Genomic DNA, 13,799 nt, shown 5'->3' on the forward strand with positions numbered 1-13,799 from the left:
AATCTGCTAATAATTAAATTCAATGGCTATTTGGTATATATATATATATATGTGATCAATATTCGAAAATCTTTTGAACTGTCTTCGTAAATGATTGTTATTTCGAGAAAATCATTCTATAAACTACAAAACAGTTCTTCCAGCAATATCAGCTTTTACCCACGGCAGCTGTTTTTATGGCTCTCATTCATTCAATCGATTCTCTTTTGCTCTTTCCCCTTTCAATCAACAGTAATTTCCGCCCTATGCAAATACAGTAACCCTGGCGTGCTTGGTTCTCGTTAATTAAAAGTATTGATTAATAATAATTAGTTTTAACAAGAAGGGTGATTAAACTTCACGTTGACGCGTAGCTCTTTGGCACAGATGCAATTAATATCGTTGTTTATTAACTAGGTTTCAAATGAAAATTTTTTAGGTTGAATGCCCTTTTGAATGAAATGTAGTAAACTGCTTTATACCATTTGACTAAAATCCGATTTATTTTCTATACTATAACAAAGAAAGCCACACATTATGCAAGATGAAAGGAAATGCTATCTTAGAAAACCAGCTTCTATCCAAACAAAGAGAAACAGAAATCTATATTTTATCTCATACCAAAGTTAATTACTTTAATTAGAAGAGCATATTGTGTTAGCTTATATTTCTGATGAAACTGTTGCTTTTTTGTTTGTTTCTAATAATAATTATTTTATGAGGAGTGAGATACGCAAAATATATGTACTCTTCAAATACAACTTATGTTAATAAACCTCAAATGATGTATATTTATATTCAAAACGCTAATATTTTCTTACAGAAAACATTTTCAATCATAAAACTTTGGAACTTGTTTGGAGCTTTGGCCTGTTTTTGAATTTCTATCGTGATTCTATTGAGATATTTAAAACCACATTTGTTTGATTTTACTCAATTTATCATTTTCTCAATACAGGCTCTCCCATAATTGTTTGCACAGTGGATATCTCTACAACCGCTGGCTTTAGAAACATACTTTCAACTATAAAAAGTTTTCAAATGACGTGCAGTTACCTAAAACGTATTAAATTTCCCAAGGAGTCGTAAAAATAAAAAAAATATTTTTTTATTATGATGACCCCGTGTGATTAATCTTTCAACTAGTGAAATGTAAACGCGGCTGCGTGAAGGCATTTAAAAAATTGATATTTTTAAAGCAATATTAACGGAGATATTTCGAATTGAAGTTTCCAGCATTTATGGAATACGATTGAGGGCCCTCAAACTGCGAAACGCAAATTAAATTCAAAGTTGTAAAAATTCTGTAATTTTAAAAATAATTGCCTGAAAATGCAATTGTTCTATCTGTGTACAGTCCTTAAAAATAGCAACATTTGAGCCAGTGGAAACTTGCAAACACAGTGATAAATTGCCAAAAACAAGGTGATTTTATATATTTAATAGCTCGTGCGCGCGATAAATATTGTATTCACAAGTATGAATTTTTTTTCAAATTACTTTTTAGAGCGGTATCTACATTTCGATAACTGGAAGTTATAAGATTAAACACGGGGACTGATAAAAAGTTGATTTCTTTATTTTATAGGTATATGATCCCTCGAACAATTGTTGAGATTTTAAGTAACTGTACATCATTATAAAACTTTTTGAATTGAAAGTGCGTTCTAAAGTTAACGGATGAAGAGATTTGCTATGCAAATAATTTGGGACAACTTGTATAGTTTTAGCTTTGTGAGTATTAGCATTGTGAGATGATTTACTTATAATGATTTATTTAAATTTCAGCTGTTTATGATCGACAACTGCGCTGACGACTGGAGGATAGCAATGACGTGGCAGCGTATCTCCCTGATCCTCCTTGAGTTGGTCATATGCGCCGTCCACCCCGTACCAGGGGAATATTACTTCACATGGACCACAAAGTTGGCTAACCAAGACGGAAAAGTGGAATCGCGCCAGGTACCTGTCGACGTGACGCTGTCCTTGCCTATGTTCCTACGCCTATATCTCATCTGCAGGGTGATGCTCCTGCATAGCAAACTATTCACAGATGCATCGTCCAGGAGCATCGGTGCTCTCAACCGAATCAACTTTAATACGAGGTTCGTCCTCAAAACACTAATGACCATTTGCCCTGGAACTGTGCTCTTGGTTTTCATGGTTTCCTTGTGGATTATCGCATCCTGGACGCTCAGGCTCTGCGAAAGGTAGGGTTTGGCTTCGTACTTCTTACGGCTGAACTGCATGGTAGGTTTATGCACAATCTCTGTATACTCGAGTACTTCGTAGCAGCATGCATGATATAAACTCAACATTAATCTTTGCGATTCCTGACAACGAGCTCGATTTCAATCGCGGATATCGATAGCATAATTATAGTGTCGCATGGAGTTAGATAAATTTTACGTTCTATAGATTATAACTGATTGACTTACTGATTAATTCTGACAAGCGTTTACGTTCACAAGCGTTGAATAAAATTAACTTTTTTTTAAGTTTGAGAATACTATGTGCGACAAATTAATTTTTCGAAATTTATTAATTTGAATCGACTGCAATTCAATATATCACACCACTTCACATAAAATGCAATATAATTTAGTGTGAGTAGATACGTATATGTTTCTGATATTAACTCCAACAACTGCGATTGATTAGTCGATTATTACCATTTTTGATAATCTTTCTTTTCTCTTTGGTATGTATTTACTATTAGTGCGGTACAAATTTTATTTGCATCAATCTTCACTGAATGATATTTTTCTTGAAATATATTGATACTGACGCCACATATACAAGTCGATAATTCCTTCAAATTTTTAATAATCTCTTGGTATCCAGGTTTTAGTGTCCATTTTTGTTACCAAAAGTATGAATAATCTTCCAAAACAATTTCATTTAATGCTTATTTATTGGAAAAGCACAATAATTGTTTCAATGGTTCATGTTTTGGACTACTTTACATAATATTTCGGGTTTCTACTTCACGTAAAATGATTGTAAATAATGAAATCACGTGATTATGGATAGTAGAAAGATAAAGATGAGTGCTTTGGGTAATTCCCAGAAGATTTTAGTGAAAATGGTTGAGTTCCTATATCAGAATGTCTGAGGTAAAGAGCATAATAAATTAGCATGTATGTTCTCCCTTGTTTGGATTGATAAAAGTGTCCTTCATTAAATGGCCGAGGTCTTTGCAGAAAGCAAAAATACATTTATCTTCAGCTATTGCCGGAAGAGGGGCTTTCACGTCATCAACCTTGATGATTCCTTCCAAGAGATAACAATACTTGATCGCTTAATGATCTTTTCTTTCAAGCTGCAGCACCTTTCAAGGGAATGACCTTCTCTTTCTTAGTATTTAATCCACTTGAACAGTTTTGAGAGGCCCATACATTAATTGTGCCAAAACACTCAGCACATGATTGTGAATGAAAGGATGTTTTTATACAAAAGAGATAACTCGTATAACAGATGGCAGATATTCTTCTGTCTTATACTGTAATTATATTAATTTTTATTTTGACTATCGGATTTTAGTACAACAAAATTTTAGAAAGTTTTTTCACAGCTGGTTTATTGGTTAATGTTTAAAGTTTTTCAGTTTCAAAATGCTACAGATATTATTCATATAAATAGATCTACCGGTATAGATGATCTTGATATAATAGACTTAAGATTCATCAGATTGTCGTGGGCCTATCTCGAACATATTAAGATAAATTAAATCAAACATACTCATTGAATACATTCTGACTCTTGCGTTGTGTGCCGCTTCTATACTTTATTCAATTATTAATTATAAGCATTCAACCATATTAAGAAAAAGAGCATTTTAATCAATTTCTTCAATCAAAATCTTTGAAAAATTAAATTACGATTTCAACCGCGGTAGAGGAATTCAATTTAAGCAAAAACAAACTTTACCTTATAGCCACTCAAAATATAAATTATAATAAAAGTTGATAAAACAAAACAGAACAATGATCTAACCAAAAACCGCTCAAAATAAAAAAAGCACAACACTCGCCCGCCAATCATCTTCTGCCCTTGATGAGCAGGGTTATTTTATTCAGGTCTTATTTTATTCTATTTTGCTTCATTTTTAACAGAATTTCAAAGCAAACCGGGTCAGTCTAGCTGGGAAGAGGAGAGGGTCTCAAATATTTTCGAGCACTTTGACTAAGATACTATTTCCTCATTATTTAATACGAATCATGCGTTACTTCTGGGATTTTATCCATATATGGGAACGTGAAACAAAAAAAGAATGTTTATAATTTGATGGCAGTCGACAAGTGAAAAATGCAACAAGATTGTTATATGAACTTTAAGAGGATTTCGCCTAAGATAAGAAGAAAAGGCACTGGATCAAAATAAAAAGAAAAAAAAAGCGTTCAATTCTATGATTCTTTAGAAAGGAATTAAAAGTACTTATAGGAGGAAAAAACGCTCTCACAACATAATACCAATATTTTTATCAGATTTCGATTATGTTATCATTTATTCCATTTTTATGAATCAATTACACCAAGTGTCCAAAAAATTAGGAACACACTGCTACTCACCACTAATATCGTCTGGGACCTCCTCTGGCTTTGATGACAGCAAATATTCTTCTAGGCATGAACTCTACAAGTAGCTGAAACCATTGAGGAGGAATATTAGCCCATGCAAACGAAATGTCAGCTATCAATTCCCTCAGATCAAAAAGGGGTGTTTCGGAGCTTTTAACAGACCTTTCAACCTCGTCCCAGAAATGCTCATTTGTGTTGAGATCGGGTGACTGAGTGAAAAATTGAAGCAATTCAAACTCTGAATCATGTTTCTAAAACCAATCTTAGATAATTCCATCCCCGTGGTAGGGTGCATTGTCCTGCTGAAAATAGCCATCATCATCAGGATATATCATGGCCTTAAAAGGGTGCACGTGGTCAGCAGCGATGTGGAGGTAGGAGCTGGTAGTAACAGATGTTTCCAATCAAAATATGGGACCAAGAGTATACCAAGAAAATGCTCCAGAGACCGTGATTTTGCCGCCATTCGCTTGAACAGTTGTCATGTCGCATGCTGGATCCATGGGTTCGTGCTGCTTGCGCCACACACGGATCCTGCTATCAAAATCATGGAGAAGAAATCTTGACTCGTCAGACCAGACAACCTTCTTCCATTCATCAGTGTCTGTGTGATTTTGGCGTTCTATAGCCCACAAAAGCCTTTTTCTTCAATTTTGCAGCGAAATCAAAGGAACGCTTGTTGGTCGCTGGCTATTAAAACCGACTCGTTTTAAGATCCGTCTTGTAGAGCGTACGGATATGTTTTGCAATGATCCCGAGTGGTATTGCGCTGCAATATCTTGCTTTATAGCTTTTCTGTTGCTGCACACAATCCGTGTCTCTCAGTCGCCCACTATATTCTGCTTGAAGCTGTCGTTCTTTGAAGACTCGAGATACTGTTGTACGAGAAAAGCCTAGAAGGTTAGTGGCTTCGGAGATACTACTTCACCAAACACCAACTCTGGCCATATCGCAATTTACTGCCATTAATGAGATTGGTTGGAAATGAAGGTGCTACCTATCGGTGGTCACCTTAAGTTCGTTAGGGAAAATATCTTCTCCGCCCTCGGGTTCGAACCTGAGGCCTTCAAGGTGGTAGACGAGCATCTTATCACCACGCCACTCGAGCGTTTCTTCGGAGATACTGGGACCGCCCCTTCTGGCACCCACTATAATACCGCATTCAAAGTCGCTCAAATCTCTTGTTTTCACCATGAACAGAGGCAAATTGCAACGTTAGCTGGTACTTCTGACCAGGAGAAAGTTTTTATCTGCAAATCCGTTTTTATTACATCAGCGCGCGTGCTGCACGGACGAGTCGAGGTTTGAGTTAGGGGTGTTCGTAATTTTTTGGCCACTGAGTTTAATAGGAGCTGATAACTTTAACAATAACTTTTGGAGAGAGAGTGATGTTGACAGTATATTTATACGTATTTTAGTTTACATTTTGAACGCTACTTTCATCTTGTTAAATAAAATTTCTCCCCCTAATAATGAGTGTAATTGTTCGTAAATACAATAATTACCTTTCGTACTTCAACTGGGAATATTTTGGATTCCGGTAATAAAAGTACTGTTAAAAAAAGTCATTTTAGATCGAATATCAGAATATATTTGCAGTTATTTTCTATTGGTAAATGACGTAATTTTTTTTTTCAATTCCATCCATCCTTACAAACTCTGGGAACGAATAATAATATTGCTAGGAATTTCGAACCGATTCATTGCCGTCGCATCATGCTTTTAATTCTTAGATACACCAAAATAATAAATAGTTGTTACAAATCAGACATAAATGTCTCTACAACATCCTAAAACATCCGACTCTATAAACGAGTGATGAGCCATGAGATGGGCATCCACGCCAACAAAGTAAATTAGGAGCGAACATTTATTAATAACATTCCAACAATAATTAAGAATCCGTATTATATATTGAGCATGACTGAAATAAATCAATTAAGGAAGTCTTGAGCTGTTAGTGTGAGAGATGCATATCATCAATTAACTTTTATAAATTATTTTATTTGATTGAGGAGAGTAAGATGAAGAAGAAGCATATTTAACGCTTCCAATTAACGTATTCTGCTAAGTTTTTGCTATACTGCTATAAGCCCGCTCTTTGGCTTTAATTGACGATCCATCAGAAATTACTATCATGTAATTCACAGAAGAAGAAGCGAAGTTAGTGATTTATTACTTAAAAGAAATGTAGAAAAAGATGATGATTAAATTAATTGCGAAGATGTTGACTATGAAAAAGTATTCTACTATCCTGCGTGTTAATAATAATATCCTGAAATTAGGAATATTACCGGACAAAATACAGTATCTAAACATAAAAATGGTATTGCCAGTTGCAGCTTGATACGTGATTGTCTTTTATTTTCATAGAATATCCTTATATATAGTGGTTTCTGTTATGATAAGATATAGGATATATGTGTGTTGATACGTACAGTAAAGGTTACTAGAATTTTCATTCGTATTACATTTCTACCGTTCTTTCAGAGAAAAAATAGATAGATATATTTAAAAAAATGTCTTTTGGGAAATCAAATTTTTTTTAGCTACGACATGTAAGGTTTTTTTTTGTGTGTTAGTAAGACATTTTTTTTTCTGGATAGCCATAGACTATTGAATGCCATAATAACACGAACGAAAAATTCCAATATCGTTAAAAAGCATAAGAGGGTTTAAATTTCATCTGATTCAATTGAATAAATATCCTATTTTTGTTCAAATTTTATCTAATCTCCTTGTTATGTGAGATCCAGAATTGTTTATTTTACCCTTGATATTTGTTTTAGATTAATATATTGAAAAGACAAATCAGCAATTAGTGTCCAAAGACGCACACATTGAGAATTTATTTCTCTCAGAAGACTGATTTGTTTCTTACATCTCAGTTGGTATTAATTCTTTTTCATAGCAACGCATTTTTATTCGAACTCACCCATCAAACAGGTTTTATACAAATCTAATTCTTGTTAAGCAGAATGAAATGAATTTTATAGGGGAAATAATCATATTACGGGTCAATCATTGGAGTATAAGATTGAAAAGAAACTTCATACAGCATTCCGATAAGTACAAATGTTATCAAAGTTTGTGGAACGAAAGCACAGATAAACGATTAGAACATTTATTTGGCTTTAAGATGATTACTTGTAGTTATTAATTTCAGGAAGGCATCGGAATTTCATATATGAGAAGTCATTTTTCTTCACAATTTATGTCTCAGAATATTAAAGCGATCGAATGGAAGACTTCTTCCTTCCTCATTTATTTTTCTCACCCTTCTTTTCTCATTTTATATTATTTTTTTTAAATTCTACCGAAATAAAAGACAGGAAGCGCCCTCTCTAGTGACCAACATTTATCACCAAAACCTTAAAAACGCGGTAAAAGCTAACAACCCGAGTGATTGATTTGTTTGCTTTACGATGGCCATTTGTTGAAGGTAATAGTCATTTTTCCCCTCATTTTATGCCCAACAAATTTTCTTTTCCCTTGGTCATTGAGAGAAAAGATCCCAATGTTATAATATATACTTTGATTCTATTTCACTAAAGAACATTTGAGTACAAGCCTTTGAAAATAATATTCACCATCCTTGCTATATAATACTGAATATGTATTTTTTTCCCACTGTATTAAAAGATATTCATGGATATGAATTCAACTTATTTGCTTCAAAACTTTACCTTTTTCTTTGTCTATTGAATGCCAATTGTTTTATATGATCAGATGACCAAGGCTTTGGAAAAAGCAAAAACGTTGACGTTGTTTAACTTGCTTTAAAAAAGGCATTCGATTGTGCCCAACATAGTAAACTCTTGAAGCGTTTACATGAGATTGGGACTTTGGGCAACTTGTTGAATTGAATAGAATCGTAGTTCAACAATTACAACAATTACAATTTGTGAGATAGGTCACAAAGGGTTATGGTGAGTGGGGAATTTTCTGATTGGACAGAGGGAATCCACTTTTAAAAAGTGGATTCCCTCAAGAAAATGCCCTTGGTCCCGTTCTTTCTTCAGTTTTTATCGACAAACTTTCGATCAGGGGTATGGATGGAAGCAAATTTGCAGATGACATGAGAATAATGGTGGTAGTCAGGAATCGAAGTGATAGGGATTTGCCCCAGATCAACTTAAATAGGATTGCAGCACGGGCAAATGGATGAAGCATGACTTTTAGCGTTGACAAGTGCATGGTCACTCATTTTAGTTCGAGCAACTCACGTTTCACTTACGAATTGAATGGTTATATTATTTCGAATGCAACCAGGACCACCGATTTAGGAATTCTCACTGAAGAGCGGCTTAGATTTTCTGAACGTTGTTCAGCGGTGGTCAAAAAAACGAACAGCATTCTCGGTTTCATTCTCAAAAAGGTCTCGTGCGTTCTCCTAAAGTCATTCTTCCGTTTTTTCGAGGCTTAGTTCGTCCTTGACTGGACTCCGCCTTAAGGTTTTAGAGATCATACCTACATAGAGACACTGCCTTGGCTGAGAGGCTGCAGAGAAGAGCTACGCGTGCTCTAGTTGGTACACAAAGCTTGAGCTATGAAGAGAGACTCGATTTCTTGAATATGTTTGCATTGGAGGAACGCAGGTTTCGGGGAAATATGATCAAGTGTTAAAATTTTCAACAAGATGGATAGGATGTAACAAGAGTAATTTATACACCGTCAATCGATTACATCGACAAGGGGTCGCCGTTATCGATTGATAAGGGACAATTCCTCTGGTGTGGCAGAGAATTTTTTCTATTAGGATTGTTAATAAATGGAATAGTAAATGGACCCTCGGGGGTCGATTGGCTCGTTCAAAAAGATATACGATAAACACATTGGGATAAATCGGCAATCACTTTTTTATGGGCAGTGTATTATATTTTATCACAATTATTGGTTTTTTTGATATTATTTCTCTTTTATTGTGTTGCTGTATTTTGATATATTTGACATCAATAATGTTTGTGGGCATGTCTTTTCAGTCACCTCGTTTAGTATTTTGCTTGTTGTGGCATTTATATTTGTATTTGTCAAGATACACAGTGTATATAATTAGTTCGCTAGTTTTGAAATGCCTACAGCCTTGATTACCCATAAGAAATCTAATAAGAAACTTCAAAGAACGTATTAACCTTTTAACTGGCATAGCGAAAATCTTTATAATCCCCCCTATAAAATGTCATATTTTTTATGCGGTATGCTTTCTTCTAATTTCCAGCAAGTGCAATGTTAGAGGTGTAGGAAAATTTGTTCCATTTATAAATCAGCTTCAGAAAGTATTCGGGCTCGTCATTGCTATAAAATAAAATTATTTTATTCTCGTTAAAATGCCGGTGAGAGGGTTAATAAAGGAATAGGAAAAAACTTATAGCAGTGAAAAACCAGTTTTGACATTCACCGCTATGAGGTGTTTTCTATGCAAATTATAATGCATGTGCTAATTTTTGGTAAACATGAAGCCGAACTACGCAAGCTTCATGCCAGGACATCTAAACATTTCCAGCATAAGCATTTCCATTATATTTTTTCGTTAAATGGTAGTTTTGAATTTAAAAGAACGTGCTTTGCTTGTGAAATTTTTCAGCGATCGCTGTGATTCTCCACCAAAAGCGATGTGAAGATTTTCAAGAAAGCGGCTTCGAAAATTCTTCCCGACACTTGATTGTAACGTCCCTAATGTTTAAAATTTTTCTGATGGGTATTTAAGGCTACACGCAGCTCAGAACATGCCAACTTTTATTATGGAAAATCTGTATGTGTGATCAATTGATATTATCTTTTAGAATTATTACTAATGCTTTTTTTAATGCCAAGTATCTGAAAAATAAACTGAACTTTTGTTTGAACCAAGAGTTCGTTGCAATAAAGTTCAGGTATCAAGAATATATGCACCTCAAAAAGCTAGTAATTTCAAAATAATCCCAGAATAATTTAAGTGAGTTTCATGATTTATATTTTATTCATATATTTTGGCTCTTGAACTTCTTAAAATAATGAAAAAATCAATTTTTCTTTATTCAAATTATTGTTTATATATCCTAATTTCAAAATTTCATTTTGAATTAGACATTAGATTTTTCTTTTATTTTTCCGTCACGCTGAGAATCGTGGTCACTATTCTCTACTATTAATTGTGGACTCCATTCCACGGAAGCTATTCATCCAGAGTTTCTCGAAAATGAATCATGCTGAGAGAGAAAGGTTTTAAGTATCGCGTGTAAACCAGTCTCTGAATGTTCAGCGTTGAAATCACGATAATCCTTTAAATAAGGTATAAAAAAGCCGTTAGAAGAGAAGAGTAATGATTATATATGTGTTTACATGACCCACGTACGTTAAAATTGCTTCCCAGAGCCGTATTAACGTTAATTTAAAACCGATTTTCTTTCTTTTGTGTTTAACAATCTAAATTGATGAATTGCTTCGTCAGGGATTTCCGTCAATCACAAAATGTTTACGACATGAAAGTAATTTTTGCTTTCTCTTCCTTTGATAGGGAGTTGATAAAACTGTAATATCTCGTACTGTGCGAAATATTCTATTCAGTTCTTGGAAAATCTGCGCGTAGTTGAAGAAACGCACAGTAAAAATATTACACATACTATGATTTCTACCGAATAAACTACTATACCTAAAAAAATGCGATATAAATGTTATTTTCAATTTTATTCCAATATTCAAAGGAATAAAGCCATATAACTTATCAATATAAAATTTTGTGAACATCGATTAATGACAATTTTGAATCCGAATCTAAATTACGGTTTTAATTCACACACGATTCCACATAACTTTTAAATTAACTCATTAAGGGAGGTATTCACCGACATTGTTTAAGCTGTAGTCACAATTTTTTGATAAGAGATCGACACGGATTGGTTAAATTCAGGGTTTTAACCAATCTATGTTGATCTCTTATCCAAAAATTGTAACTACAGGTTTAAACCATGGGTTCGAACCTGAGGCCTTCACGGTGGTAGACGAGCATCTTATCACCACGCCACTCGAGCGTTTCTTCGGAGATACTGGGACCGCCACTTCTGGCACCCACTATAATACCGCATTCAAAGTCGCTCAAATCTCTTGTTTTCACCATGAACAGAGGCAAATTGCAACGTTAGCTGGTACTTCTGACCAGGAGAAAGTTTTTATCTGCAAATCCGTTTTTATTACATCAGCGCGCGTGCTGCACGGACGAGTCGAGGTTTGAGTTAGGGGTGTTTACTCTTTGATTACTCTTTGATTGATTGATTCTAGAATATCGTCGTCTACTAACATTCCTGATGTTACAAGATCAGAGTCAATGTTCACAAATTCATCCTCGATAAAATCACCCGTAGCGTTATTTATGCTTTCTCCACGCGTAGTTTGAGAGGAATCTTCGGATAAATTACCGTTTTCCAAAGACTCAGAACAAAAACCAACATGACGAAAGCAGTTCCGAATCGTGGCTCATGACTGACTTCCACGCAGAATCAATCATTTCAACAGCATCTAAAACAGAACAACATCCACAAATTCACAAATTTTTTGGTCTAATTTTCTGTAAGAAGTTTTCATACTTATGATAATTCCTTGATTCGGCGGTTGTGAAATTGCTGTTGAATTAGGTGGTAAAAAGCATAATTTGATTGCAAAAAGGCCCGTTATTTTTGGATGAGCGGTGCAATTTTTTTTTTTTTTATCTAAAATAATTAAAAGTTTTCTCTTCTCACTTGAAATTTTTCTATCTAACTTCCTCAACCATAGTTCTGAAATCTCTGATGTCATCCATGCTTTTTTGTTGCCATCATAGTCCACAGGAAGACTTAACATTTTAAAGCACTGCGGGTTTTTTTTGATTTTACGATAACTAACGGTTACAATTTTTCAGAACCGTCTGAGTTTGCAGCCAAAAGAACTGTCAAACGATCTTTGTATTTTTTACCTCTTTCACATTTCTCCCCTTTGAAGGCAAGTGTTTGGTTAGGCAAAAGGTGGAAAAATGAACCTGTCTCATCATAATTAAACACACCTGCATCTTTATACTCTTGGTTTGAGAATATCATTCTTCCAATTTTCAACAGGTTTTTGAGATGGTGATATGCTCTTTCCACAAACTTTCCTAAAAACAATGCCATGACGCTCTTTGAATCGTGTTAACCATCCACTGCTCGCAGTAAAATCACCTTGATTGAGACTTTTTGCAAAATCTTTTTCTTTCTCTTGAATTATTGTTCGTGATAATGGGATTGATTGACATCAAGCGGATTTGAACCACAGAAAAAGTTACTTCTTCTACGTCACTGAAGCCTTGATTTTCTTACGCTTTTTCTGATTAGATCATAAGAAGATTCAAATGGTAACAAAATTTTTTCCTTATTTTTGGCAAATGTTGAAATAGTGTTCCGTGCAACTCCATATTCTTTGGCGAGTTCTACCCGATTCTAGTTTTTTCGAACTTTCAACTTTTGATTTTAAAGTTAAAGTATGAAGTTTATGTGGAGCCATTGTGTGTATTCACGGCCGTCGATACTCACGATGAAAACCAAATGACATATTCAGCGTCTAACCAAGCTTTAGCTCTTTTTCTTTTACTCCTTTTCCAAGAAATCGTAAAACTGAGTCACACCGAAAACATTCTTTGCAACAGACAATATCAAAACTCCCAATAGATAAGATTTTCATTCCTATTGGATATTGACAATATCCATACTTTTTTTGACCATGAAAAGAATGAAAGACCTTTTTTGGAAATGCCACTAAAATGATAAGCCGGCCAACATGTTTCAAACATTCATTCTTCACATGCACGGCTCCCCGCTCCCAATGCAGAACATCATAGAGAACAAAGAAACAAAGGATTGTCCAAATACCCATGAACAATGTCAAAAAATTCTTAGAACTGGTAACCCAAGGCAAATTGTAAAAACCAATCGTGGTAAAGGGACAAAAATCGTAGTCAACTTAAGCCAAACATGTGTCAAGTTAGAGAGTTTCCCCTATATTGAAACTAGTATTGTGCCAACCAAGGGAATAATATATCATTTTTGTCGCACCACGGTCATTTTCCGCACACGAGGGATAATTAGACCGGGACCTACAGTTTATTGTCGATTCCGAACGCCAGGCTTGTTTTTTATACTCATCGAGAGGTTGGTGCGCTAACACCTCGATGGGGGATTCCTTGCGGTAGCAATTTTTCCTGTGGTCATGTCGCCGTTTCCGTTGTACCCCTGAGTCAGGCAAGTTTTCTGACAA

The 13,799-nt window shown here is 34.8% G+C and overlaps 1 protein-coding gene across 1 annotated transcript in view; it reads left to right on the forward strand.

Moving 5' to 3' along the window:
• LOC149079972 (small conductance calcium-activated potassium channel protein 1-like) overlaps window positions 1–13,799 on the forward strand; it is a 185,696-nt gene that overhangs the window by 121,180 nt on the left and 50,717 nt on the right. Inside the window, exon 4 of the mRNA XM_089238890.1 lies at window positions 1,768–2,189. Within this exon, the coding sequence (XP_089095016.1) occupies window positions 1,768–2,189 (422 nt within the window). The remainder of the gene's footprint in view (window positions 1–1,767; window positions 2,190–13,799) is intronic.

The sequence above is a fragment of the Pholcus phalangioides genome, unplaced genomic scaffold (assembly GCF_987345545.1).
Source record: "Pholcus phalangioides strain wild (caught in Gottingen) unplaced genomic scaffold, Ppha-v1.0 ptg000011l_1, whole genome shotgun sequence".
NCBI classification, from domain to species: domain Eukaryota; kingdom Metazoa; phylum Arthropoda; class Arachnida; order Araneae; family Pholcidae; genus Pholcus; species Pholcus phalangioides.